The sequence below is a fragment of the Mustela nigripes genome, chromosome 3 (assembly GCF_022355385.1).
Source record: "Mustela nigripes isolate SB6536 chromosome 3, MUSNIG.SB6536, whole genome shotgun sequence".
In the NCBI taxonomy this organism is placed as follows: Eukaryota; Metazoa; Chordata; class Mammalia; order Carnivora; family Mustelidae; genus Mustela; species Mustela nigripes.
The window spans coordinates 89,042,969-89,069,001 of record NC_081559.1 but is presented as its reverse complement, the minus strand read 5'-3'; the positions used below and the strand labels follow the sequence as shown (position 1 = coordinate 89,069,001).

Sequence of the window (26,033 nt, the reverse complement as noted above, 5' to 3'; positions counted from 1 at the left end):
TCTTTCTGACTGAATTATGTGCTCCTAAAATTATATATTGAATCCTTAACCCCCAAAGTGACTTCATTTGAAGACAAGGTTTTTAAAGAAGTAACTAAGGATCATGAGGTCATAAGGGTGGGTCCTAACCCAATAGGAGTAGTTTCAGGTTAAGAAGAGACACCAGCGCCGTGAGCACAGAGTAAAGATGACAAGAGGACTTGATGTGAAGGCAGTCATCTGCAAGTCAAGAGGGCCTGAGGAGAAACAGAACCTATTGAATCCTTCATCTTAGAAGTCTAGCTTCTAGACTTGTGAGAAAATCAATTTTATTGTTTAATCTACTCAGTCTATAGTGTTTCATTATGGCAAATTTAGCTAATACACTACCCCATATCTACTAGTTTTTGTTTGTTTAATTTTATTTATTTATTTATTTGTCTGTTTGTTTGTTTATTTCATTTATTTATTTATTTTTACTTGGTAAAAGCTTGCTGGGGAAGTTATTAAAATGAGTCTGAGACATTTTGAAGGGCCAGGCTGAGAAGCACAACTGAGAGAAAATTCAGCCTGAATTGAAAACAGATCTGAACCTCACTTCTAAAATACATTCTGTTACCTACATCCAAATCCTTTCTAAGACCTCCATTTCTCTCACTTCTTCTGGTACCACAATGCTTCGAGCTATCAGTCTCTCACCTAAACTCCTATAACAACAACCTTGTGAAGTTTTCCAAGTTTCCAAAATTTCTATTTGTGCCCCTCCCACAGCCCAGTCATCTGGGCTTCACATACTGTCACATACTGTCAAATAATATTTTAAAAACACATCCAGATTATAAAACTCCTGATAGCCCTTCAAATGGCTATTAGAATAAACTCCTTATTCTTTACCGTATTGGGTACTTTCCTCAGGATCTTTCCCTGTAATCGTCCTCTCCTCTGGAAGGAAGCTCCTATCACTCTAACCATGTTAATCACAACATGACAAGCACTTTTGCCCTTAAGGCTTTGTATTTGTTATCTTCTCTGCCCAGAAAGTTCTTCCTTGGAAATTTTCACAAGGCTAAGATCTTTCTTGCCAGTGTAAGTTCAAATAGCACCTCTTTGGCAAAAACTTTCCAGAAACTGTATTCTGTTTTCCAAACAGAGATAACCAGAATGAAACTCTCTGTTACTGGTAATCGAACACCATATAAAACAGTGTCCAGGAAGAATTAATCTCAGTAGACCTTGTCCTAAATATATCTTCATTATTATATGCAGGTCTTAGTTTTCAGTTTTGGGAAGAAGTCTGAAAGATGGGAAGGCTTAGAAGATAACAATCATGATTTAGAAGGGTCTGAGAACCATGCTACTCTGAATGAAATAAAACAAACAAAAAGAAACAAAATACAAAAAACAAAACAAAACAAAAACCATTAGGTGTCTTACCAGATAGCTCAAGTAAGGAGAGAGAGCAGGGAAAAATAGCACTACTGCTTTCATCAACTGACAAAAATGATTATGAGAGCAAAAGAAAATGAATGATAAACCCTTAAAAATTTTTAAACAATCTGACCCAGAAATGTTCCCTCAAAAACTGTACCTTAAGCTCAGCAAATGATTACCTATTAGGATAGTCGTTATAATATCTATAATTTAAAAAAGAATATTGAAACTTTATCATTTATATATAGGTGATTATTTAAATAAAATATCATACAAGTATATAGTGGAATATCATATAAACATTAAAGTGACATTGTTGAAACCTTTACTGATCTAGAAAGTAATGTTGAAGACAAATTAAAAGTGAAATGAAGTTTATATATAATTTAAAAAGTATATATGTCATAAATTTAATGCAAGCTTTAAACCTCAGTGTTATATCAAAAATTCTTGCTATTTTGGAAATGTTGCTATTTTTATCCATTTTAAAATAATTTACTGTTTTAGCATTCATATTATGTAACTTCAATTTCAATTAATTTAAGTCACCTTTCTAGTGTGCTTCTTGAGCAATTTTTTTTCCTTTGGATATATGAGACTTAACTAGCATTTTATCTTGGCTTAAATACACAGTGTATAATAAGGTTCCAGTATTTTAAAAATTGTTAAATGGCTGTTCTAAATTGGATAATTTGCTGCTCTCTCCTTATTATTAAACTATGAATTTTGTTGTTGCAATTACTACCTAATTCTTGATACTGCCAAATAATTAATATGATAAAATTTACTAATCTAGAAATATATGTGGTGGTATATAAATAAACTACTGGGGAAAAGGTTAAAAAATAGTCAGAAATGATCTTTGGTGATCCCATTTGATATGTTCTTGCCTTTCCCAAATAACTTAATGTATCTATTCACTTGAAAATAAAAACATGTAAAACCTCTACAATGTAGCACTAGTCAGGAGAAAAGGAGCTTGTATATCATCATATAGCAAAATATGTCATTGCAACTCAATACTTCCAACTGAGTTGAATGAGAAATGTACCAGCTGGAGCATACTCTTGAATCAGAAAAGAAAAATAAAATTGTTTATAAAGTGAGAATCATTCTACAATCCTTTACTTTATATTTCATTAAATCATGAATGTCATATTTTAAATATAAACTATAAAATAAAGAAGAATTCATGTGCCTTCTAAAGGAAATCCAGAATGAGCATCCTTATATGATCACTACATTGTGCCCTCCTTTTTATACAAAGAAATCCACTAGATAAGGACTCTATGTTTGACAGAGATCACAATATAATGTTCCTGAAAAAAGAATATAACTCCAAATTAGCAAATAATACATTTCTCATTACATCTAGGATTTTTAAAAAATGGTCACTTACTGATACAAATTTTTAGGAGGAAAGATGTTCTGGAGATGTGATCTTTGTCACCCTACACCAAGTAATCTCCAACTTGGACTAGATTTCTCACAACCAGAATTCCCTACAACAAATCTGGATGGCACAAGTATCTGAAGAAACACACACACACACACACACACACACACACACACATAACACACATAACACACATGAATACTTGGATGTAATTTGTATGGAAGTGATTTGGAGGTATTCAAAAAAAGAAAAACATGTTTCAAGGGGAGAGGGTCATTAAGATAATAGAACATGGTTAAATAATTTTGAAATTTTACTGACGGTATAGTTATGCCTGCATGCTATAACTATAAAGTTTTTATGTATTTTGTTCATCCATATAAATATAAGAAATACTCCAGCTTAAGAGATTTTCAATATGTTTGCCACCATTAAAGGCAATCTTGTTGATAACAAGGTCAAATCACTGTTTAAAAAAAAGAAAAAAAGAAAAATGTTTTTCTTTTCAATTGAATTAATGGTAATCCTTACCATGCCACTTGTACTCTTTTTGTATTTGCTATTCCACAAACTGAAGAGTCCTCTTGTAAAGTTTTCTGGGTCACCTACCTGTCCTTCTAAATCTTGTCACATCTTTTAGGCAAAGCTCTTACCTCAGTTCTAAGATTACAGTCCTTTTTCCTCCCACACATAATCTCATTTGGAGTCAATTCAGAGCAAAATAATCTTATCACTGGCCCTTTGAGTACTGTCTATCTTTGATACATCTACATTATAAGCTATATAGAACAATTTTACATACAATTTAAAAACCTAAAAGCATCATATTTTTAAAGGGTACAGCTGATTTATTTTCTTTCATTTTTTTCTCCTATAAAACACAGGATATTCCTTGAATGGTTATGTTTAAATATGGAGCAGTATTAATTAGAATTAAATTGATGAGGACATTTATTTCCACCTTGTTTTGCTTAATATTCTCTCTACATTATATGAGATTGTGCTGATGCTGATTATGGAAAGGGGAAAAAAAGAAATATAAATGTACTGATGCCCAGGTACATTTTTTTTTTTCATTTTCCTAAATCTAGGTATATATGGCTCCAGAAAATCCTCTGTGCTTAAACGCCATCTATCTAAGTCTAATTTTAGTTAAACAGAGTCGCCAAATATCAAAAAGGGCTAAAGTCTGATTGCTTAACTTCAGTTTAAGTAAATAATATTCACCAGATCATAATTTGATTCCGAGTTATTGTTACATTCCAACATGGGAGATTACCTACAGAATACTGGCAAACTTGTGGAATGACCTCCTTGGTTCTCTTGATTCATTTTCTAGATTCACTACATTGCTGCTGTAACTATATTAACTCAAAAATCTATTATAAATCTAAAACATGTCATGGCTTTTTGTACTCTACACCCCCCTTTTTTTTTTCTTTTTATATTAAAGAGGAGACCTGGGGCAATATAAAACAATTATGCCTCTACTCAAAGAGAATATGCATTTTCAAATTTGTTCTTTTTTTAATGCCATAAACATGAACAATGTACACTTATTTTTCCTGGGGTGGGGAAAACAATTTCAGAAAAGTTAACCTTTAATAGTTTATAAAGGGGAGACAATCACTTATTTAATGCTTTTAAGTATGGTAAAGCTGAGATGATTTAATTATACCATTTATGTTAATGAGACCATTCTCTGATCACTAATTATAATCTGGTTACAAAAATAGTACTATGATGTACTTTGCAATTGTAGTATTTATCCATTCTGTTAGGTAATTAGCATTAAGAAGAACAACATATTGGAACACAGCAATTTAAGGTGACAGAAACCGCTGGAATAGTATCACATATAGTCCTTTGGAGATTTCTCGTAGTACTTTTAATGTAAATTTTGATGGGCTATTAGTTTTCATTAATGGTAGTTTGAGTACTTAGAGAAGACAACTATGTGCTATACTTAGTGCTGGGCAAACTGCCTGGATATATTTCATATATTACTGTTACTTTAATGAATAGTGTTATGGCAATTAGAAGACTGATGGCTTAGAAAATTTAGGTGGATATATTTGAAGTTCTCTGCACTAAGTGACATTGCTTGGTGTACACTAAAAAGTATCTTAACTCTTTTTGAAAAGTATGATTTGAAAGGAGAATTACTTTAACTATACAGCATGGTTATAGTGCATTTAAGATAAACTAGTTTCTAGATATGAAATTACAGATAGAGATGCAATCTACGTGTATCAATTAAATCACTGGATCTTTTGCTGAAAAGTAGATATACACCCAATTTTTAAGTAAATGGAATATCTTTTGTACCTTTTTAAGTCATATGTTGTTTGTTTTTAACTACTTGTATTTTTAAGTAGAACATACTTCTATAATTCAAGTTTAAACACAACAATAATTATATAAATATATAATATAAGTACACTGATGATCATTTGTATATCTAAGAGAATTAACATTTTTTTCAATCCTTGCAATAGCAACTGGGGTTATTTTTCTGAACTGTTTTAAAGACTCTTAATTAAAAGAACCATTTTCAAGCATTATATTCTCTCTTCCATGAATGCTTTCTACTGAGTAATCTTTTATAAATACACAATCTGGTGTGTAGAGATCATTCGTTCAAAAAAAAAGCCAATCTTTTTTTTTTTTAATAGATTAATATTCTTTCTAAATCCAAATAATTTTAACTGGCATAATACAACTGCATAAACATATAAATCATTAAAGCTTTTAATTTTAAAACAACTGAAATTAAAGCCACAAACTAAGAGTTCTTCAAAGTTAAGTGTTCTAAATAACTATAATTATTTTCTTCATATGATCGATTTCATGTTTTTTAAATTTCTATAAACATTAACCATAACAGCTTGAAATAAGCATATTTCCTAGAAATTTCTCTTCTTTCTTATTAAAATACATAATTATTAATAGTAACATTGTATATGGTAAATTGGAAATAAAACGGAACACATGGGGCAGAACTAATTCCGTCATTATTAAGAATTTCATAAACGCGAAAGCTAAAATCTTTAGTGAAGTAATGTTATTGTACATTACTACTTCCAGCTCATAATATAAGTTAACTGTTTATTCTATTTTGGTATACTACTGGCAGCACATAAATTATCAAGTGTTTTTTAAGCAGAGTAAAACTTTCATGGAGGGGGGAAAATAAATGCCTGTAGCATTAAAAAATAGAATCTCCATCTAAAAGTAACAGTTGCTCAAAAATATGATCAAATAGTCAATTCCCACTTCCTGCTCTTTCTTCCTTACATGTTCTTACCCCACATACTGGAATGACTCACTTCCTCATTCTTTTCAGATTTTTGCACAACTGTCATTTTCCAGTGAAAATTGCCATGACCTTACTACTTAAAACTGTAATTTTTCTGGCTCTTTTCTCTCAACTCAACTCTGTACTCCCTATTCTTTTGCCTTGGTTGAATTTTCTCCATTTCTTTATCACCTGACAAACTTTATTACATTTGTGTATTTGCTTATACATTGTTTTCTCCCACTGGGGAGATCAGCCCCATGATGATGGATTTGTTACCTGCTGTAAGCTCTGTTGTATTCCTAGCACCTAAATTAGTGCCTGGATCTTTATAGTCACTTGCTAATTGTTTGAATGACTAAACAAATTGAAATTAGGACAAATAAATTGCTATCTGCATCATAATATATGATATATAAGACTAAGATACATATAATCATAAAAAACACAAATCCAGACTCTTTTTCATTGAGTTACGCTTAAAAGAAAGAAAACAGAAGGAATTTTTTTGATCTAGGTTTCTCAACCTCAGCCTACTGGCATTTTGATTCAAATAGTTCCTTGTTAGGGAAGACTACACTGGGCCTTTTAAGGTGTATACCAGTATCCTTGTTTTAGACCCACTAGAATGAGGGCATCAACCTCTCTACCCTACAGCTCTGACAATCTGAAATGTCTTTAGGGGCACCTGGGTGGGTGGCTCAGTGGGTTAAGACTCTGCCTTCGACTCAGGTCATGATCCCAGGGTCCTAGGATCCAGCCCCGCATCCCGGCTCTCTGCTCAGCAGGAAGCCTGCTTCCCTCCTCTCTCTCTGCCTGCCTCTCTGCCTACTTGTGATCTCTCTCTGTCTGTCAAATAAATAAATAAAATCTTAAAAAAAAAATGTCTTTAGACATTTCTAAATGTTGTCCAATGGACAAAACTGCCTTGGGTTGATAATAACTTGGGTAGTGAAAAGAGTTCTAATTTTGGAGTTAGAATTATGTGCGAGACCCAGGTTTGACCTTGGACAATCCACATTGTTTGCGGCAGTAACACTGCAGTTGCAGTACTTATTTTTTTTTAATAGTTACTGTGTCTATTAGCAATAATACGTGTACATTTAGAGAGTAGATGCTCTGTAAATAATAATTATTGAGATAAACAGGGCAGCATAATGGATAAAATATGATTTTGAAAATACATCTAAATTTGTGTATTTAACTAAAGAAATGCAAACATGCGATAAAAATTGGAGCAGTCTCTATAGACTTTTTGAACCTAGCTATTTTTCATTAAAAATATATATTGGCTAATATTCAAACCAAAATATAGATTTACCTCATATTTAATAGCTGCATTATATTTCACTGCACAAATATTTCATGATTCACTTGTCTATTCATTTATAATAGATATACAGATTTTTTTCCCTTGGCTTTCCTAATCACAAGTACAACTTCCAAGTATGTTCTTGCATACAACTCAGTGTACATACATCTTAGTATAACTATGTCTAGAAGAAATTCCTAGAAGAAACACAGGCTTTAAAGTCTAAGGATCATGACTAGAAAGCTTGCTACACTATTCATTAACTGTGTAACCCTGAGTGATTAATTTAGGCTGGCTGAGCCTCTGCTGGGACCTCTGGGATAAGCAGTGTTAATGATACCTGTCTCAGGAGATTGCTGTGAGAATTACATGAGGTAAGATTTGTAACCTAAATACTAGAATGATTTATTTATTTAGACTGTCAATTATTATTATTAAAGAGGATAATGCTGTTAGGCTCAGCAGTGAGAGGCTAGCCTTAAGAGCCTAAACCATTCCAAACATTCCAGTTTTTGTCTCGTTTTAGAAGTCTTTTATTTGTGCTTGTTTATGAGTATTTTATTTTCTTCTTCCATTAAGCTGTTTAGTTTTTTTAGAACAAACACAATCCAATTTAACCCTTCTTATTTTGCATTTCTATATGCATATGCATATACAATAAGTGCCTGAAATAATTGACTATATTTTACACATTTATCTTATTACTCATTTTTCCCTTTCCAATTTAAATCATTATATTATAAAAATATTTTCTCTCGAAGTTTATTTCAGGACATATTTAAATTCTACATTAGATTTATGGTTGTGACCAGTCTGCATAAACATGCATGCTTTGAAAATACATTTTGATTGCTGTGGCAGAGGTTTTTGCATGTAGATGGTCATTGTTTTATTTATTCATACATTCTATTACTACTTATTGAAATGTACTCAGTGTAAAGCATCTTTCTGTGTGTCATGAATGATGCATATATGAATAAAATGTCCCAAATTATGGAGAAGTGAGACAGATTCACATTAGAAAAGACAAAAAATATTCCTCTGCATTAGGAAAATACAAAGGGGTCATGTGGAGAGAAAAACCTCAAATTACATTGAGGTAAAGTTGAAGTAGGCATGGAAGGGTGGCATTTCACCCATGATGGTAGGTGATAAATATGGAAAGTAGTCAAGGAACAAGAAATAGCAAGACAAATATAAATAAGCAGGGTATAATCAGATACAGGGAAAGTTTGCCTGGATGTATCATACCTGACTGACAGGAAAACAGGGATAGAGGTGGATCACATGAAAAATCAAGTTATGGCTAGGAATGTTCTTCCTGGTAATAAAAATAGAACGTAACTTGAATCAAGATCTCAGGTGAGTCCCAGAAGAGTGAATGTTCACAAATCCCATTGACCGTAAATTTCTTTTTTTGTAAGGTGGGACCAACACTGCTTTGGGTTTTAACATGTCTTATTGACTCTAGCTTATTTTATCCATAAAGTGACACTAATAATTACCTGACAAACAACTTTTGGTAGATGAAAAGGAGTTAAGTTGTGAGTGCTTTTCAGCCCCTGAAATGTTATAGCTGAGTAGGGGTGCCACAGCTGGTCTGTGTAAAGACCTATTTTATATTTTCATACTTTAGCAAGAGGCTTTCATTGAGGTTAAACAAAAACCTTGTTTTTAACCCTTAAACTGTTCCTGCTCCCCTTCCCACAGGAGATTCACTTAAAAAGAAGTCCCAGAAACCAGCTCCAGGTAACAAAGCCCAGATACAAGGGTGGGTCAGGCCAGGTGGAGACATGGATCAGTGGGGGGTTGCATACTGTCTCCCTAGCTACCAAAGAGTATGGGCCCCCGCCATTTGGGAGCCTTTTTGGCGCCAATCCTAATCAAGGTGTAATAGACTGGTTCAAATGTCTACTAGGGTAAATTGTAACTCAGTTGGTCACCTAGCATCACTGTGGAGTTTCCTGTGTGTGTTACAATCTCATTGGCCACCTGTGCGTGGCCAGGCCCGACCGCATGGCCTTTGCCCTTAAAAGCGAGTCTGTGAAACAGAGAAGGGTGGCCCTCTCTTGTAAAAGGTGCGTCCCCGAACGTTGGGTTAGATTCTTGATGCTTGGTGCAAAATAAAGCTTTGTTTGACCCTCGCTTTGTATCAGTCTCGCTCCTTTAATCACGGAACCATTATTGGGGCATAACAGTCTGAGCACAGCAGGTCCCGAAAGTTTGGAGACTGGCGATTCAGAGAGTGAAAAAAAGGTTAAGGGGTCATTCAGTAGCCCAAACAAAAAGTTGTTAAGAATCTACCTAGACTGTGAAGAAAAATCAACAGGCCAAACAAGTAAACAACAAAACAAATAAAGGGGCAGAGCTATCAATGACGTCCAAGATACAGAGAAAAAGATAGAGCATTAAAAGAAAGAAGAAAAGGAAGGAAAGCAAGGGAAACTTTTCACAAGAAGAACAGACTTTATTGAAACTAAGTTTCAGCCTTTTCACAAGCAAAGGCAGAGGAATACTTAGCAAGCTTTGATTTAAAAACAAAAAGAAAACCAAAACCCTGCGTCCAACAACATGTAGACTTGCATTGTACAAAATAGGAAATGACTTCTTAAGGTAGATTATTCAAGTTAAGAATCGTAAGTTATTAGAGCCGTCGCCTTGTCATAAGAAGACCGAGTATCCATCTAGACTAAATTTTATTTTCAATCTGTGAGTGTTCAATCTAAGGACTGTAGACAGACAAAACATACCATACTCACAGTCTGTCACTTGCCATCATTTACAATATCCCATAGATGCCATGACAACCTGCCATAATAATTTATTTCAGGAAGTAAAGTAGGAAAAAAAGACTTTTGGTGATTTCTGAATGCCAGTTTTACTGGGTTATTGTATAGTTTTTTTTTTTTCCACATTCCTATCATTATCTACGGTATATTATCTATCTGAGGAAATCCATAGCAAGTATGAAAACTGAGTGCTAGATATGCTTTATTTTATAAACCCTAATATTAGTCATTACACCAAGTAATATTTTGCTGAAAATAATATATATAAAATATATATATACACACACACACATTTGTGTGTGTGTGTGTCTGTGTGTGTGTGTGTTTGAGAAATCAGTCAAGAAACCATGTTAGTGTAGGCCAAGACTAATTTTTTATCATTAGCTTAGAATTTCTTTCAGTCCACAGAGAAACAGACAATTATAACTGTTTGGTTGTAGAAATTCTCCTGGGAATATTGGAAACATCTAATCTCCAACAATATTAACACTGTATTCATTCTTAAAACATATGCCCTTCTCTGATACTCAGATGGTTCTGGAAGAATTTTAATGTGTCAGCCTTGGCTTCCCCATGACAAACTACCCATATGCTAGGACTCTCCATAGCAGCTATAATGATGACCTCAGTTCTGTGAAATGAGCCTATGAAAAGTATAATCAAATGTCCGTAGGAATTATATTTATTATAACCTTCCAAGGGTTCCCTAAAGAGCAAATGATTCATTTATTTTGTTAGCAATGACTTAAAACAAATGGGTGCATAACCAAATCAAGAGAAGTGAAAAGCCAACTTTCTATTCATTAAAGGGCAGAGTTTGTTTTTGATAGGAGACTGAAAATGCACATGAAACATGCCTTTTCTCCTTTATTGATCCTAACAGTAGCCAAAATTCAATATCCTTCTAATATTTACATATTAAACCTATTCTGGCAAATTGCTACTTGAAACAGATCAATAGTATAATATATTTAAACTGTGATTGAGAAATCAGTTGAGTTTAAGTATTCATAGAAAATGCATAATTAAAGATTTTTTTTTTTGCCTTTACCTGTGAGTCAATCTTTCTTTTATTTTAAAGACAAGTTAGCCAAGTTTTGCAAGTGATTCTAAGATTAGATGGATATTGGAGATAGCTACTTAGATATATATAAAAAGTACAAACCTATTCTAAGACAAGTAATCTATGCAATTCTATGTTGTAAACATCCACTGAATTATCAACTAAAAGTCAAAATAGAATAAGTTTGCCTAACAACTAGAATAGATGCATATGAATTCTCATTAGCATAATTTCATAAGTGAACATTATTTTTATTCACAATTCTTGCTGTCTCTCTACTTAGTCATTTTGTATATAAGTAAGACTACTTATCCATTTTGTATATAAACATTGACATTGTAGAGGCCCAGAGAAGGCTGACCCAAGATGGGCCATGCTGGCATTAAGACTATTCTGAGCTGTAAGAAATAAAACCCCAGCTAATGCAGGAAAAGCTCTTTGCCTCCTACACAACTGTGTAAATTTACATTGGAAAGGAGACCCTGTAACAGGAAGAGAATGATTAACAGAGACACCCCTTTACCTAAAAAACTTATCTGCAGTAACAGAGCAACCTGGTTTTTCTAAACATCTCTTTTCTCTTCTTATTAATGAGCTTTCTCCACTTTGTGTCATCCTGAGGGCCCTATCCTTCTCTTCAGCTCATGTAAGTTCCATCTGGATGTATTCTCTTTGGAATTTCATGTGTGTAGATTCCTCATGATGAGGGAAGAGAAGGCAAGCTGGAGACAAAGCAGAAGCTGACACCCTGCAAACCCTCCCTTTCACTATGGGATATATGTGAAATTTCTGAGGCATTTCTGGCTTCCCTAAAGGAAGAAGAAATAGTGCACTTGTAGAGATCACAATCCTGCAAGACCTGAGCTCCCTTGGTTTACAAATGTTCTAGTGATTTACAAGGAAGAAGCTTTATTATCAATAGTCTGACTTCCAAAGACCCATAACTCAGTTCCTGAAGCCCTAACATCATCCTCCTCTCCTTAAAATGGAGGGAGGTTGAGGCACAAGTTAAAGTGAATAAAGCTGAATTTCTTCTAAACCTAAAGCTCATTGACAAGGATTTGTAATAGCTGGGAGCTCCCAGCTGTCTTCATGTTAGTGTCTCATTAGAGGGCAAAACAGCTTTGGCTTGACAATAACCAGGCCTCCAGTATCCTGAGAGTCTTCATTACATATAACAGTCCTTCTGAACATCCTCTTTGTCTTCACCTGCCCAACTCCTGAGTATATAATCAGCCACTCTTTGGGACTGCAGTGCCACAGCTCTTTCTGCCCATGGATCCTGTCCCTGTACTTTAATATACCACCATTTTGTACCAAAGAAGTCTCAAGAATTCTTTCTTGGTTGTCGGCTCCTGACTCTATCTACCCCACTGAACCTCACCTATATTCCTAAACTTCATTACTCATATGTACAACTATTAAATTTGATTTTTTTCCTGTTAATCTGTGTCATGTCAATTTGATTCTAAATCCAGCTAGAACGACCACAGAGCAGAGGAAGGTCTTTCCCTCAGACGACGTTCAAGAACATGTCATGTTAACTTTGGGATTCTTATCTGTAAATACTATCACAAAGACAACTTCCAAAAGTCATATAGCACCAGAAAACAAAACAAAAATTAGATGTGCAATTGAATCTCAACGATACTAACTGCATATTCAATGGCTTAGCAAAGAACAATGAGTAAATAGCTCATAGGATAGGAATAAGGGGTGAAATTTTAAATTCAAGCATATACCCCTTGTAGTGCCCTGAACTCAAATTCTTACCCTAGAAAAACTTGACAAGTTACTACATGACACATTTTAATGGACTATATGAAGATCAGCCTGTGATTCAAGAAGATGCTGACTATTAAATCCAGAAGCGCCAAGAATTTTTATGTAGACACACAGATTTCTTTGTTTGCTTAAGTTATTCCCATACCTCCACTTCTATTTTAAATATATGGTTCATTTGTCCCAGATCCTCCCTGCTCCACCCCCCAAAAATACAAAATACAGATAAGTCACTATCCTACTATTTCCTGAATTCCATCTTAATTTTCTTCAAATACCAATAAGTCTGTATCAGCCAGTTCATTTGTTTAATTTGTGTCTTTCCTCTCAGGACCATGAATTGATTTTTCTAACTCTCTCTTCAATGTGAACACAATATATATACTCTCCTCTCAAGCTACAGATGCTGACAGTGAAAAGAAATAGTTTGTTAAAAATAATCCATAAATAACCCACAAATCCTAATTTTAGTCAATAGTTTCAACCTCTTCCTCCTTTCCGCAAAGACACCTAAAATTGAATGGCAACTTGATTAAGTTAACCTCACTGTCTCCTGCAGGCATTAATGATCAGGAAAATGCCAAAAGTTATGAGGAAAGCTGAACAAAAACAAACAAAAAAATGTTCTGTATCTAGGTAATCAATAGTCAAATATGACATAGCTGACTGTATCCTATTTTATAGCCCAAATAACCTAAAAATCATGTAAGAAAGCATTCTAGAATATCAGTATTTCATGAAACTGAAGTATATTTATAAAAGAAAATTCCCATAAAAAGCAGTTATATACTGAGAAAAATATCGAAGACAAATTAGTAGATAATTTTAGAGTTACAAGCTATTGCATTTGAAAGCAGAAACTGTTGTTTGTGCTGGCTCTGACAGTTTGAGAAAGACAATTGACAAGGTCACTTTTTTTTTTTTTTAAATGAGGAAGAATTTGATATTAAAAGTTATAGGCTAGTTTAAGTTGAACTGAAATAAGATTAATACGCCATATTCATAGTTTCTTCATCTCTATATACCTCAGGCAGAATACAAAGTCTGGTCAAACAGGACCACAAAAGCCTGGTGGAAAAGCATTACATCCTGTCCTGTAGGAGAGAGACCACTTCTTTTCTGTAAATTATGCCAGCTTTACCAGGGGATTGATTGATTGATTGACTGACTGACTGACTTTTACCTAGTCTTCTCTACTGGTATAGCTAGGCATTAGCAGCCTTAATCCCACCTCTTCTCACAATAATTCAAAGTCACCAGTATGCATGATGATGATCAAACCAGAGGTGAGAACTAACTGCTGTTCTTTGGGCTGAATCAAGTATGTCCATCCATAGGTTTGTGATGGTGGTTTTTGTTAGTTTGCTTGGTTTATATCATGCTAATTTTCAGGGTAATCCTGTAGAGTACATTAGCCTGCATTTTTTTTAAAAATATGATTCCTTGCTAATATTTAAAACTTGAGAAGTTTTTTTTTTTTTTGTGTGTGTGTGTGTTTTGTTTTGTTTTAACTGGATTTCCTGCCTCTCTTGCAAAATGAAAGCTCTGGCACAACTGTTTAATGTTCTTTATGGTAAAAATAAGTAGACCTGAGAGATGAGGCATTAGCTTTCTCCAGTTTTATCATACTTCCTGCCATTCCCATATGAGTCTGGATATTGAAGCCTAGGCTTAGTTTCTACCGACCATGATACTGGACTGTCTGGGTTTTATTACACCTGACACACTTTACTCATCACAATTTTTCTGATTCTATTAAATAAGGATTTGATTTGTAATTGTATATAAAAGAATGAGTTCTGTAGATGGAATGACATATAAATTATTTATCTTTTTGCTGTCTTAACAAATAGCCTTGAAACTCAGTATCTTAAAACAATAAACATCTGTTGTGTCTCACAGTTTCTGTGGGTCGGGGGTTTGGGAGCAGGTATATTGGTGGTTCTGGTTTGAGCTCTCTCTTAGGGTTGCTATAATGCATTGGCTTGGACTATAGTCATCTGAATCTTAACTGAGATGGGGGTTCTACTTTCAAGATGACTGACTCATATGGCTACTGGCCAAAGGTCCCAGTTCCTTGCTGTGTGGACATGACATGTGAGCTGGCTTTGCCCTGAGTCAGCCATCCAAGAAATAGAGACAAGGAGAAAGGCTCATGCCTTTTACGACCTTACCTCCAAAGTCACACACCATCCCATTTGTCTTATTTTATTCATGAGAAACGAGTCACTAAGTCTAGGCCACACTCAAGGGGACAGAAGTTTAGCACTAATTCTTGCATGAAGTATCAAAGTGTGAAAGTTTGGATTTAGAAATCTTGATCTTGGGGTCTTAGACTTGGCTAAATCATCAATTCATTGCTTTATTAACCTTCTACTTTACCTAATCTTAATATTTCAAAGTTCCTTTCAGTTTCTTTTGTATATTTTACTCTAAATAATACTGGCAACTCTAAATAGTTAGAATTTATCATCTTTGAGGTTTGAAAAAAATGGTAAGAACTGTCTAAATAGAATTTTCATTCAATTTTAGGAAAACTACTTCTAAATTTTAGTGAAACACAGACTTTCAGTTAGTTATAATTGCTCGGGTAGTATGTCTGAGGAGGTGGTGTACACTGGTATGTAACTGATAATGTCATAGCCCAATTATTTCCTTGCTTTCTAGATGTGTAATTTCAGTATTGCTGTAGGTAAGTAGCTCCTCAACATTTGTAGCTATAATCATTTGTAATCCCTTGGATAGGAAGTTGTAAAGTTCTCCTGTTTTACTCTTATATTGCCCTTTTTATATGACTATAATACTTAGCCTCAGCAGGAAACAGGTCATTGTCCTTTATTCCAACCCCAAAGAAAAAGAGGAGAGAGGTTCTCAAAGAAGGGGGGATCTGAGCCACAGAGCAAGTTCAGAGCCAAGGTAGAGAACTTTGTAAAACAAGGTTGTTCTGCAGCATCTCTTCAAACTCAAAATATATTTCGATATGTCCACTGAATGAATTGTTGAAAACAGAGACATTAATAGGTTTTATTATATTTATTTTTTATCTCTCGGGTTTGATCAAATTATGGTGACAGGGAGGGGTATACATACATGACCATTCACTTGTTAAAACAATTTCAGTGTATGCAAAGTTGGGCTCCCTATGTGGTGCTGATGTCCTATCAGCTTCACAGTGCTGCTACAATATAGGCATTAGGACCTCCCCCAAACTCTCACTCTTGGATTTTATCAGGGAAGAAAACTAACTGATTTTATTTTATTTTGCTGTAAGGGACTACTGCTCTATTTCTGAGACTTTGTTTCCAGCACTGAGTTCTGTAAGTTTAGTATTCATTTTCTACTAACAGCAGGGTGGGTAGCAACCACGTTAGCAGAAATAAACCTTTAGAAAGCTTTCCATTATTGTATGAGGAAATGGTTTTTATAGTATACATATATACATACATATATATCTACTAAAAAGTCAAAGACTTTTTGAAATGTTGTAAAATATTTTTAACATTTTTCCCTCTAATTTATTGTGATACTTAGCTGTATTATTTGCTAGTTTAGGTTGATTTCATAAGGTATGTTTGAATTCAAGTTTTGAAAACATAATGTGGGTGGTGATTTGGGGACTGTTGGAGAATTTAAACTCTGCTATTTTTACTCAGATGATTTAAAATATGTACAAGTATACATAAAACAAAATTTTCTTGTTAATTTGCCAAAGCTGAGTAATATAAAATAATCTTATTTTACTTATTGCCTTATAAGAATATTATAAATAAATGTATGCTTTAAAATAACCTACTTGTCAGATACAATCGTTGTGTGCATGCGTGTGTGTCTAATTTCTGAAAAGTATAACACTCTTCAAACAATATAGGAATTGTCCAAAGTCTAGAAAGACACCTGGGACGTTATTAAAAATAAGATTTTTTTTACAAGTTTAAATTCCTCCTCTGGAGAAAAACTTTTAAAAAATAACACTAATTCTAAGAATAACTAGAAAAAGAATGGTGAAAATGATAGCAGAAAGACAGCCATTTAGGAATAAAACTACAGCAAAACAAAGCTACTTAATGTCTGATGCCACACTATGTCAGATATCTGCAAATGCCCAAAGCGGTAAATTTCCAGAGTGCTTTAAAGATCAAATTAAGTGACGCCAGACTTTACCTTTGATATTTGTAAAAAATTACATTTTCACAAGTGTATTCCCATGCATTTCCATGTGATTCTCATAACTTTATTAAAGCAAATATATTTACTAACTGTATTTCTCAACTATTGAAACTGAAATATTCTTTGTGATTGACGATGGGCTGAAACAATCTTTTTTTCTCTCTTTCTGTCTCACAGAAAGGTATGTTCCATTTTGTTCTGTTTGAGAACATTGTCCATGTTTATATTTGTACTTCAGAGATAAGTATATTGTCTGTACTTAGAAGATTCTAAATACATGTTGAACTGAACTGAATTTTAATTTTTTCTTATATCCCAGACTCATCCTGTTTTAAATAATAATTTGTAATATCTAAAATGGATTCACTTTTATTCAGATATTTGAAATCTAATTGAAATAAAAGGTGATTAAAGCACATTTTTAGTAGAGAATAAATTTTCCTATCTTTCTCAGTTAACAACTATTTACTTTTAAACTTTGTATATTAATCAATAGTCATTAGTTAAAACAAAACCAAAAATAAAATTAACATTCAATTTGGGAAATGATATAGTATATATAGACACACACACACGCGCGCGCGCTATCCAGAATACCTCATATTTAAAGTTGGAACTATGAAATCAGTTTTCTGATTTTCTATAACCAGACATACTACTGAGATTCTCTGTGTTAGATCTAATCCCAATACTGCTGACCTACGATGAAGGTCAGTTTATAGCCAGCCATTCATTAAGTAAAGGCACAACCATCCTCACCAAAAACCACTTATTTATGGTATTCTTATATCTTTTCTAAAGCTCAAACTACTTTGTATTAAAATTCATATTTCAAAAATCAACTTCTAATATTAATACAGTAGAAGTTGACTATTTGTTCTATGAAAATCCATACTTCCCTGTTAGCTTCCTAATTGTATTTTTCATCTAAATCTTTTTTTTTTCCCCAAAGACTGAACCAAAAAGAAAGGAAATAAGACTCAAAACAGTAAGACTAATCATCCTTAAAAACAAGAAAGAACTATTTGTGGGAGAATAATTTTATTCTTTGGTCAATGGACCCTGTGGCCTTGTTTTTTGAATTATCTGTATAAATCAAGCTATCCTTTTTAAGCAGAGATAAGTCACATTTGACCTTATTGTGACAAAGACACAAGGCCCTTATATTGCAGTAGAACAAAGAAAAAAATCATAAAATAATACAAGTCACAGCCAAGAATCAATAATGGTAAAGTTTGTATTGTAAACAGCACGAAGTCCCTGATCTGGATAATCTTACAAGTCTGTTTGCTAAGGTTAAAAAAGAAAAAAGAAAAACTCACATAGAGATGTATAATTTGAATGTGCTTCTGGTGTTAATGGAGCAGTAACTTTTCTAAGCTTTAACAGGTCATAATTAATCAACTCCAATCAATACACAGCATCCTAGCTATAGAACCATTACACTTACCCATGATGGTTAGGGCTGTAGCTTTTGTTAATTCTTCTTTCATTGACTCTATTACTTCTAAATTACCACCATCCAGGTTGCATCTATTTATGGTTCTATTTCCCGAACTGATCCAATAAAGCTTGTTTTCCACATAGTCTATCGATAGACCTGTAATTAAATTATACAACTTAAACATAACAGTAGCCACTTAAATAGTAATGTTCAACTACTACTATATTTGAGGGGGAAAAATAAGTTGCAAGCTTAGGTTCTTGCCTTTAAAAACAAGATCTGGCTAATAGGGAAAAATACTGTTATAACTATCTGTGGAACAATATACTTTTATAGGCACTTAAGCGTTATCTCTGTTGATTATCACAACAATCTATGACCCTGAGAGGAATGACTGTCTCATTTCATCAGTAAGAAAGATAATACCTAGAATTGTTAAGAAATCTGTGAGTCCACAGACCTGTACCCCTGGGGATAAAAATATATGTTTATAAAAAATAAAAAAAAAATTAAAAGTAAAAAAAAAAAAAAAAAGAAAAAAAAAGAAATCTGTGAGTCCATCGCTAGCAAGTGGACCAAGTTTAACAAAGTTTAACAAAGTTTTGATTTCCAAATTAACTGCCTGCCCTTCTCATTACACTGCTTTGCCTCAGAAAATTTTAATACATAATACTCTTTTGGGAAACTAATATCATTGATGAAATTTTTAATTCCGCCCTACTTTCAGTAACACTCACTTTAGGCAGTTTGGCTATAGATTCACTTGTTGATTTCACTGATTTTCAATTAAATATAAAAGAATTTCAAAAAACTGTAATGTCACTGAAGCATGGAATTGAGCTGGGCTTCTTTAGAATCTGTTGTGGGGCGATAAACCAACCATCTAGTAAGGGAACCAAGCCAAAGGCTTAGGATCATTATCGCCACATCACAGCATATCACTGTGGATTAGCTTTATTGCATTTTATGGATAATTTCATATGTTATAGTGGTATTCGTATTTTTCAAGGGCTCAGGATATGTATATTTTGATTGCTGAGGATTCTTGGAACACATCTACTTAATTACTGGCATGCTCAGTAGGCTCAACTATGGTTCCATGTTGAACTTCTATAACTCACAGATACTTGTGGAAAAGCACATGTGGACATATATTCAGGCATATGGTACAATAAATTGGTTCTGGAGTCTTCCTCAGAGAATGAAGGAAGGAAGGAAAACACACACACACACACACACACACACACACACAGAAAAAATCCCTTCCCTATTTAAAAAAAGAAACAAACAAAAAACTAAGACAAATTAAAAAAAAGAAAATGAAGGAAGGAAGGAGATACTTGAAGAGAATCACATGAGCTCCAGTACATTGATAAAGAGTTAAAAAATATAGTCCAAATAGTTCCAGATAAGATAGTCCCAATCCAGGGAGTTGATTTATCAGATCAGTTTTAATCAAGTAGAAGTAATACTATAAGTCTATGTAATATATCAGCTATTTATTGATTTATTAGTATGTTTTACTAATAGAAGTCTGAAAGGTACAGAATAAACAGAATAAACAGAATAAACCTAATAAATATAAAATTAGACATTTCAGGGATAAAGTTTTCAGATTTTATTTTTATGACTACTGTGGGAGATAGGCTTTAAATACTTAAGAAAATAGTCAAAAACTATCACATTCATATTCTTTGGTGTAGTATTTTCAGGTGGAAGGTCATCCATCATTCAATTTTTTATCAGAGAAAGTTCAGTTACTTTGTAGATATTTCCTGAGTCACCTCCATGCATTTTTTTTTTCTAGTAAAAATGCTGGTTTAAACAACTTATTGTTCAGATGTGGTCTATTTTCCCTTCTACTTAGTTGGCTATCTAAATCACATAATTCTATCTTTAATCAGCAATGAAGAATATCTTACTAGAGACTTCTGTAACAAAATATACACTAAACATTTTGTAGTCAAATTTTCATTGAAAAGTGAATTAATACATTTACAAAGAATTCCTTCTAAGCAATTATCCCTCTAGATATTCCAAATTTTATCTCTCAATCAAGCCAAACCACCAGAGAGCTATCTGCTTTTTAGATTGTTGAATTTTTGTCCCTCACTTAATCTGTTGCTGAATTGAGCTCTGGCATTGTGCCCTTGATTTAAATGAAGGAAGCTATGAAGTAGCCATAGGGAAACCACTGTTACACTTCCCAGGATATAGTGTCTGAAATAATATATCACATAGTGACCTCTTTATACAAGGACCCATGGGAGAAATTTCTTTCAGGGCTCAGTGCCAGAAAAAGCTATAGTGGAAAATATAAAATTGTAACTGATCATATTTCTCTCTTTGCTTTGGCTACAAAGAACCTAAAGAGTCATATTTGTGACCTATCTGCAGAAATTGTAAAGGAGTTGCATTTACACCACTAATTTCACTCCTGGCTTCAATAGACTAATCTATTATTTTTCTTCACCTTGATTTTTAAAATCAATATTCTTGTCTGGCCTTGCTTAAGGGATTAAATTTGTCTAAGTTTTCTCAAACCTCCCCCCTTTTTTAAGGAAAAGGTGCACTGATAGCAAATGTGCCCAACGCCAGAGTGGGCACATAACCCACAGTGTCAGAACTTTCTTATCCACCTAACACCCTGTGATTTCTGGACTCTAACATAGCCTATATAAAGCAGTCATTTTACAGAGCAGGGAAGTTATTGTGCTGTGGTCAGAGTTCCCCAGAGTTTACTACTCAACATTTTTGTTCATGGACTCTGAGTGCCTAAAGAAAAGAAGTAGTATGGTAGTGAGCTTTGATCTTCAATACCAAGCACAATGCTTAGAGAAGAAAATTTATAAACACTGAATGAATGAATGAGTTATTTAATTAATTTCATTATTAAAATTGTAAGTTGTCTTCAAGGAGTTCTGTCTACTAAAGCTGAATTATCTCCACAACAGAATTTTTTAATGCACTACCTAAATCCACATGCTATGACAACAGAGAAGAAGGGCAATGATTCAATAGGTCTACTTGGCATGGCTTAGGTTTTTGCATTAATATTATGATGGAATAGTGTAGGATTAATCATTTTAAGATTCACAGGAAAAAATAATTAAGTTCCTATATTAACCTACATATTCGTGTGATCAGTCACCTAGCTTGCATATCTTCTCTTCTGTTAAATGTATTAGCTTAATCTCTGAATGTTCTTGAGCATGTTTATTCTTGGGTTTACAAAACAAAATTGAAATATTTCTTTCAGATTTTATTTATTTATTTGAGAGAAAGAGAACATGAGTGGGGATGGGAGAGAGGGATAAACAGACTTCCCACTGAGCTCTCCGCTCAATGTGGGGCTCCATCCCCAAAACCCTGAGATCATGACCAGGGCCAAAGGCAGATGCTTAACTGACACAGCCACCCAAGTGCCCTGAATTGAAATATTTTTAAAATCCTATTATGAACTCAAGAAACTGGTGATAATACGTTTTAAATTCATAGATACATGCATGTTTAGAAGTACAGATTTTTAAAGTGTTTAATATAAATGTTTTCACAGCATAAGATTTTTTATTTTATTATTCTCATACACTTAGGCCTTAATAACACTGAAGAATTTATTGGTGTCCATTTACTGCAAAAATTTCTGAATCAAGTCTCTGTTGCACTATTTCAAAAGATGAATCACTAAGCAGTAAACTGAGAGTGTTTTGATGCACTTGAAACTACTCAATGATTTTAGAATGCTAAATCAATAGCCATGAGAAAACATCAAATATAAGCATGTTTATAAAAGTGTCCTAAACCTATGCAAAGAAATATGATTATGTTTGTACTAAAATGTTCTCAAATGGGTGAGGGTGACTGAGATGAAAACACCTTTAAAATGACTGTTGGATCTTTCTGCAGAATATATCACTATTAATATAGACTTTTTTTTATAAGACACATTTATTTTTAATATCATCTAGATTTGGTAATCAAAAGAGGAAAACTAGATTCAATAATATAACAGGTATATCAAAGGAAGAAAAGTCATCATTTAAATTTAAAAACTTTTTTTTTTAGATTTTATTTATTTATTTGACAGAGAGAGATCACAAGTAGTCAGAGAGGCAGGCAGAGAGAGAGAGGAGGAAGCAGGCTCCCTGCTGAGCAGAGAGCTGGATGCAGGACTCGATCCCAGGACCCTGAGATCATGACCTGAGCCGAAGGCAGTGGCTTAACCCACTGAGCCACCCAGGCGCCCCTAAATTTAAAAAAATTTATGAAAAGAAAAGTCTACCTTTTTAACCTATCTTTTCTATTTTTATAAAAATGTAGAGTGAATTCATGTGCTTTCATTCTGACCCTTTTTATTTTAACCAAAGATATCCCTTGCTGTATTATTTTAATATTTTGATTTAAATAGCCCAGTGTATTTTTTAACTGGGACAATATAATTTGCCAAAATTATGTAATTGTTCTTACAATAGAAATACACTGATATAAGAAACTACATATTATTTTTTAGAAAAAATCAAGTCTAAATATATTTCCATATATTACTAAAAGAATTAAGTCCACTGAGTTTTAAATTTTGTTACAATTAAGATTGTGAGGGGGGCGCCTGGGTGGCTCAGTGGGTTGAGCCGCTGCCTTCGGCTCAGGTCATGATCTCAGGGTCCTGGGATTGAGTCCCGCATCGGGCTCTCTGCTCAGCAGGGAGCCTGCTTCCTTCTCTCTCTCTCTGCCTGCCTCTCAGTACTTGTAATTTCTCTCTGTCAAATAAATAAATAAAATCTTAAAAAAAAAAAAAAAAAGATTGTGAGGTTCAGGGACTCCTGGGTGGCCCAGTAAGTTAAGCATCTGCTTTCTTCTCAGGTCCTGATCTGTGTCCTTGGATGGAGGGCTGGTTGTCTGTTTTTCTGGTCAGTGGAGAGTCTGCTACTCCCTCTCTCTATCCCTCTGTGTGCTCTCTTTCTTAAATAAAATCTTTTAAAATTGTTTTAAAAATAAAGAAAAAAAATTATACTGGGAATTTCACCTTGTGTGTCTCATTTCTTTTTTACATAACTCAAAATTAAATCAATATACTATGCAATAGGGTATTAAGGCAAAATGCAAATATACAGAAAAAATGATTTTTTTAAATTAATGTTTTCTAGAGATGGTAATTTCCTAATACTTTTCAGACACCAAATTTCATTTCAAAATTTTCAGCCCTGCCTATGCATTACAATTATCTGGAAAACTATTAAAAATACTGTTTTCTGTGCTTCACTCCCAGAAATTCAAACTTAATTGGTTTGAGTTGGTCCCAGGAATCAGTATTAAAAGGAAAAAAAATTCTCTTCAAGTGATTTTAGAATAAAATCATTAAGAAACTCCTTTTAAAAACTGCATATTTTTATGAACCTTCAAATTTGAATGTGCAGTAAGTTTAATGAGGCCTTTTAAATATTGCCTGGAAGTGTAATATGGGGAGATCTCTTTCGAGATAGAGGAATGCTAAAGATCTAGATGGCGAAGAAGGGGTACCATAGATAATAAAACATAGATGATTAACTTCAAAGCCTCCGGACATGTATAAAAAAATAACATTGAAATCTTCTAAATATTCTCTTTACAGCATTTTCTTCAGACAATAGAATACAACTCCTGCATATAGGATTGTGATAGTTATAGAAACTGACTATTGAAACTATACAGCCGGTGAAAAAATATCATAAAATTGCATCCCTCACTAAAACTGTAGAAGAATAAAATGTTCTGGATACTCCAAAATGGAAATCTTTTCAGAGTTCACCAGAAGAGACATGGTTTCTGGGAGGCAAAACTGTTTCTGAAACATTGAATTTTTAGCTCCAAAGGAGCATGGTTGTTCCATGAGGAAGTAGAGTGTGGTTCGTTGCCCAATCGCTATCACGCTATCTCAAAAAAATATCTCTTAAGAATGCTTAGATTTTGTGAGTGCAGGAATAAATATGCTGAGGAAACCTGACCGGTCTTTTTGCTTCATCCCTGCCTTCTCTCTGAGGTAAATATAAATACAAGGTACCACCTTTCAATTCAGCTTGTCTCTTCATTTCTGGGTTCACCTTCAAAAGACCAGTCAGCCTCCACCTTGCTATCCCCTCACTTCACCACTATGAAATTGTTAAAATAATATACTAGTGTCTAGCACAAAGAAAGCGCTCAATAAATGCTAGCAATTTTTTAATACTACAAGTTTTTGTATTTCCTTTTCAAGCTGAAATCCTAGTCTAGAATTTGCAACTCTTTGGTAATTCCCACAACTGATAGTTTTGAGATAACTTGATGTGAGGTATATTCAGATTGTGCATTTCATTTGTTATTACAGTATCTCTCAATTATGCAGGTACATCAAAATTAGAACCTTTTGTTCTGTGAAGACCAATAAAAGACATGCTTCAATCTGGGAGAACATATTTTGCAATCCACATATCAGACAATGCAACACAATTATGTCTACTTCTGGAACTGTGATAGTTGTAGAAACTGGCTACTGAAAACATACAACAAATGAACAAAAGACTAGTATCAACAAAGTACACTCAAAACACAGCAGCTAAAATAATCCAATTAAAAAAATGGGCAAAAGAAATGAATAGACATCTCAAAGAAGAAGATACACAAATGACAATTAAGCACATGAAAAAGATGTTTAACATCAAAAGAAAATGTAAATTAAAGTAACAATGGCATCGCTACACACCTGTAAGAATACCTAAATAAAAGTAGTGACAAACTAAATGATGACAAGGATTCGGAGAAAAAAACGATCACTAATACGCTGTTGGTGGGAATGAAAAATGGTACAGCCCCTCTGGAAAACAGCTGGGCATTTTCTTGTAAAACTAAGCATACTATTTCCATAGGACCCAACAACTGCACTCCTGGGAATTTATTCCAGGGAAATAAAAACTTATGTTCACACAAAAACCTGCACATGAATGTTTATAGCAGCTTTATTTGTGGTAGTCAAAAATTAGAATCACCCCATCGCTTGCAAGAGGAGAATGTGTAAATAAACGGGTATTGACATATCATGGCCTCCTGCTTAGCAAGAAAAAGAAGAAAAGTACTGATAGATTCAATTTCAATGACTCTCTGAGGATATAAGCTGAGAGGAAAACAGCCATCCATAAGGTTAACATCCTGTATGATTGCAGTTATATAACATTTTAAAAATAGAAAATATCAGAAATGGAAGACTGATGATGTGGGGAGGAAAGCGGAAAGAGCTGTAGGCAGGAAAGAAGAGGTACGGTCATAAAAGGGCAGTAGGAAGGACCACTGTGGTGTTGGAATTATTCAGTATCTTTTTTTTTTTTAAAGATTTTATTTTTTCAACAAAGAGATCACAAGTAGG

General features: G+C 33.7%; 1 protein-coding gene across 1 annotated transcript in view; it reads right to left on the bottom strand.

Moving 5' to 3' along the window:
• The window catches only part of LRP1B (LDL receptor related protein 1B), a 2,002,169-nt gene that overhangs the window by 572,499 nt on the left and 1,403,637 nt on the right, over positions 1-26,033 (bottom strand). The window contains exon 33 of the mRNA XM_059394361.1: positions 18,668-18,817. Within this exon, the coding sequence (XP_059250344.1) occupies positions 18,668-18,817 (150 nt within the window). The remainder of the gene's footprint in view (positions 1-18,667; positions 18,818-26,033) is intronic.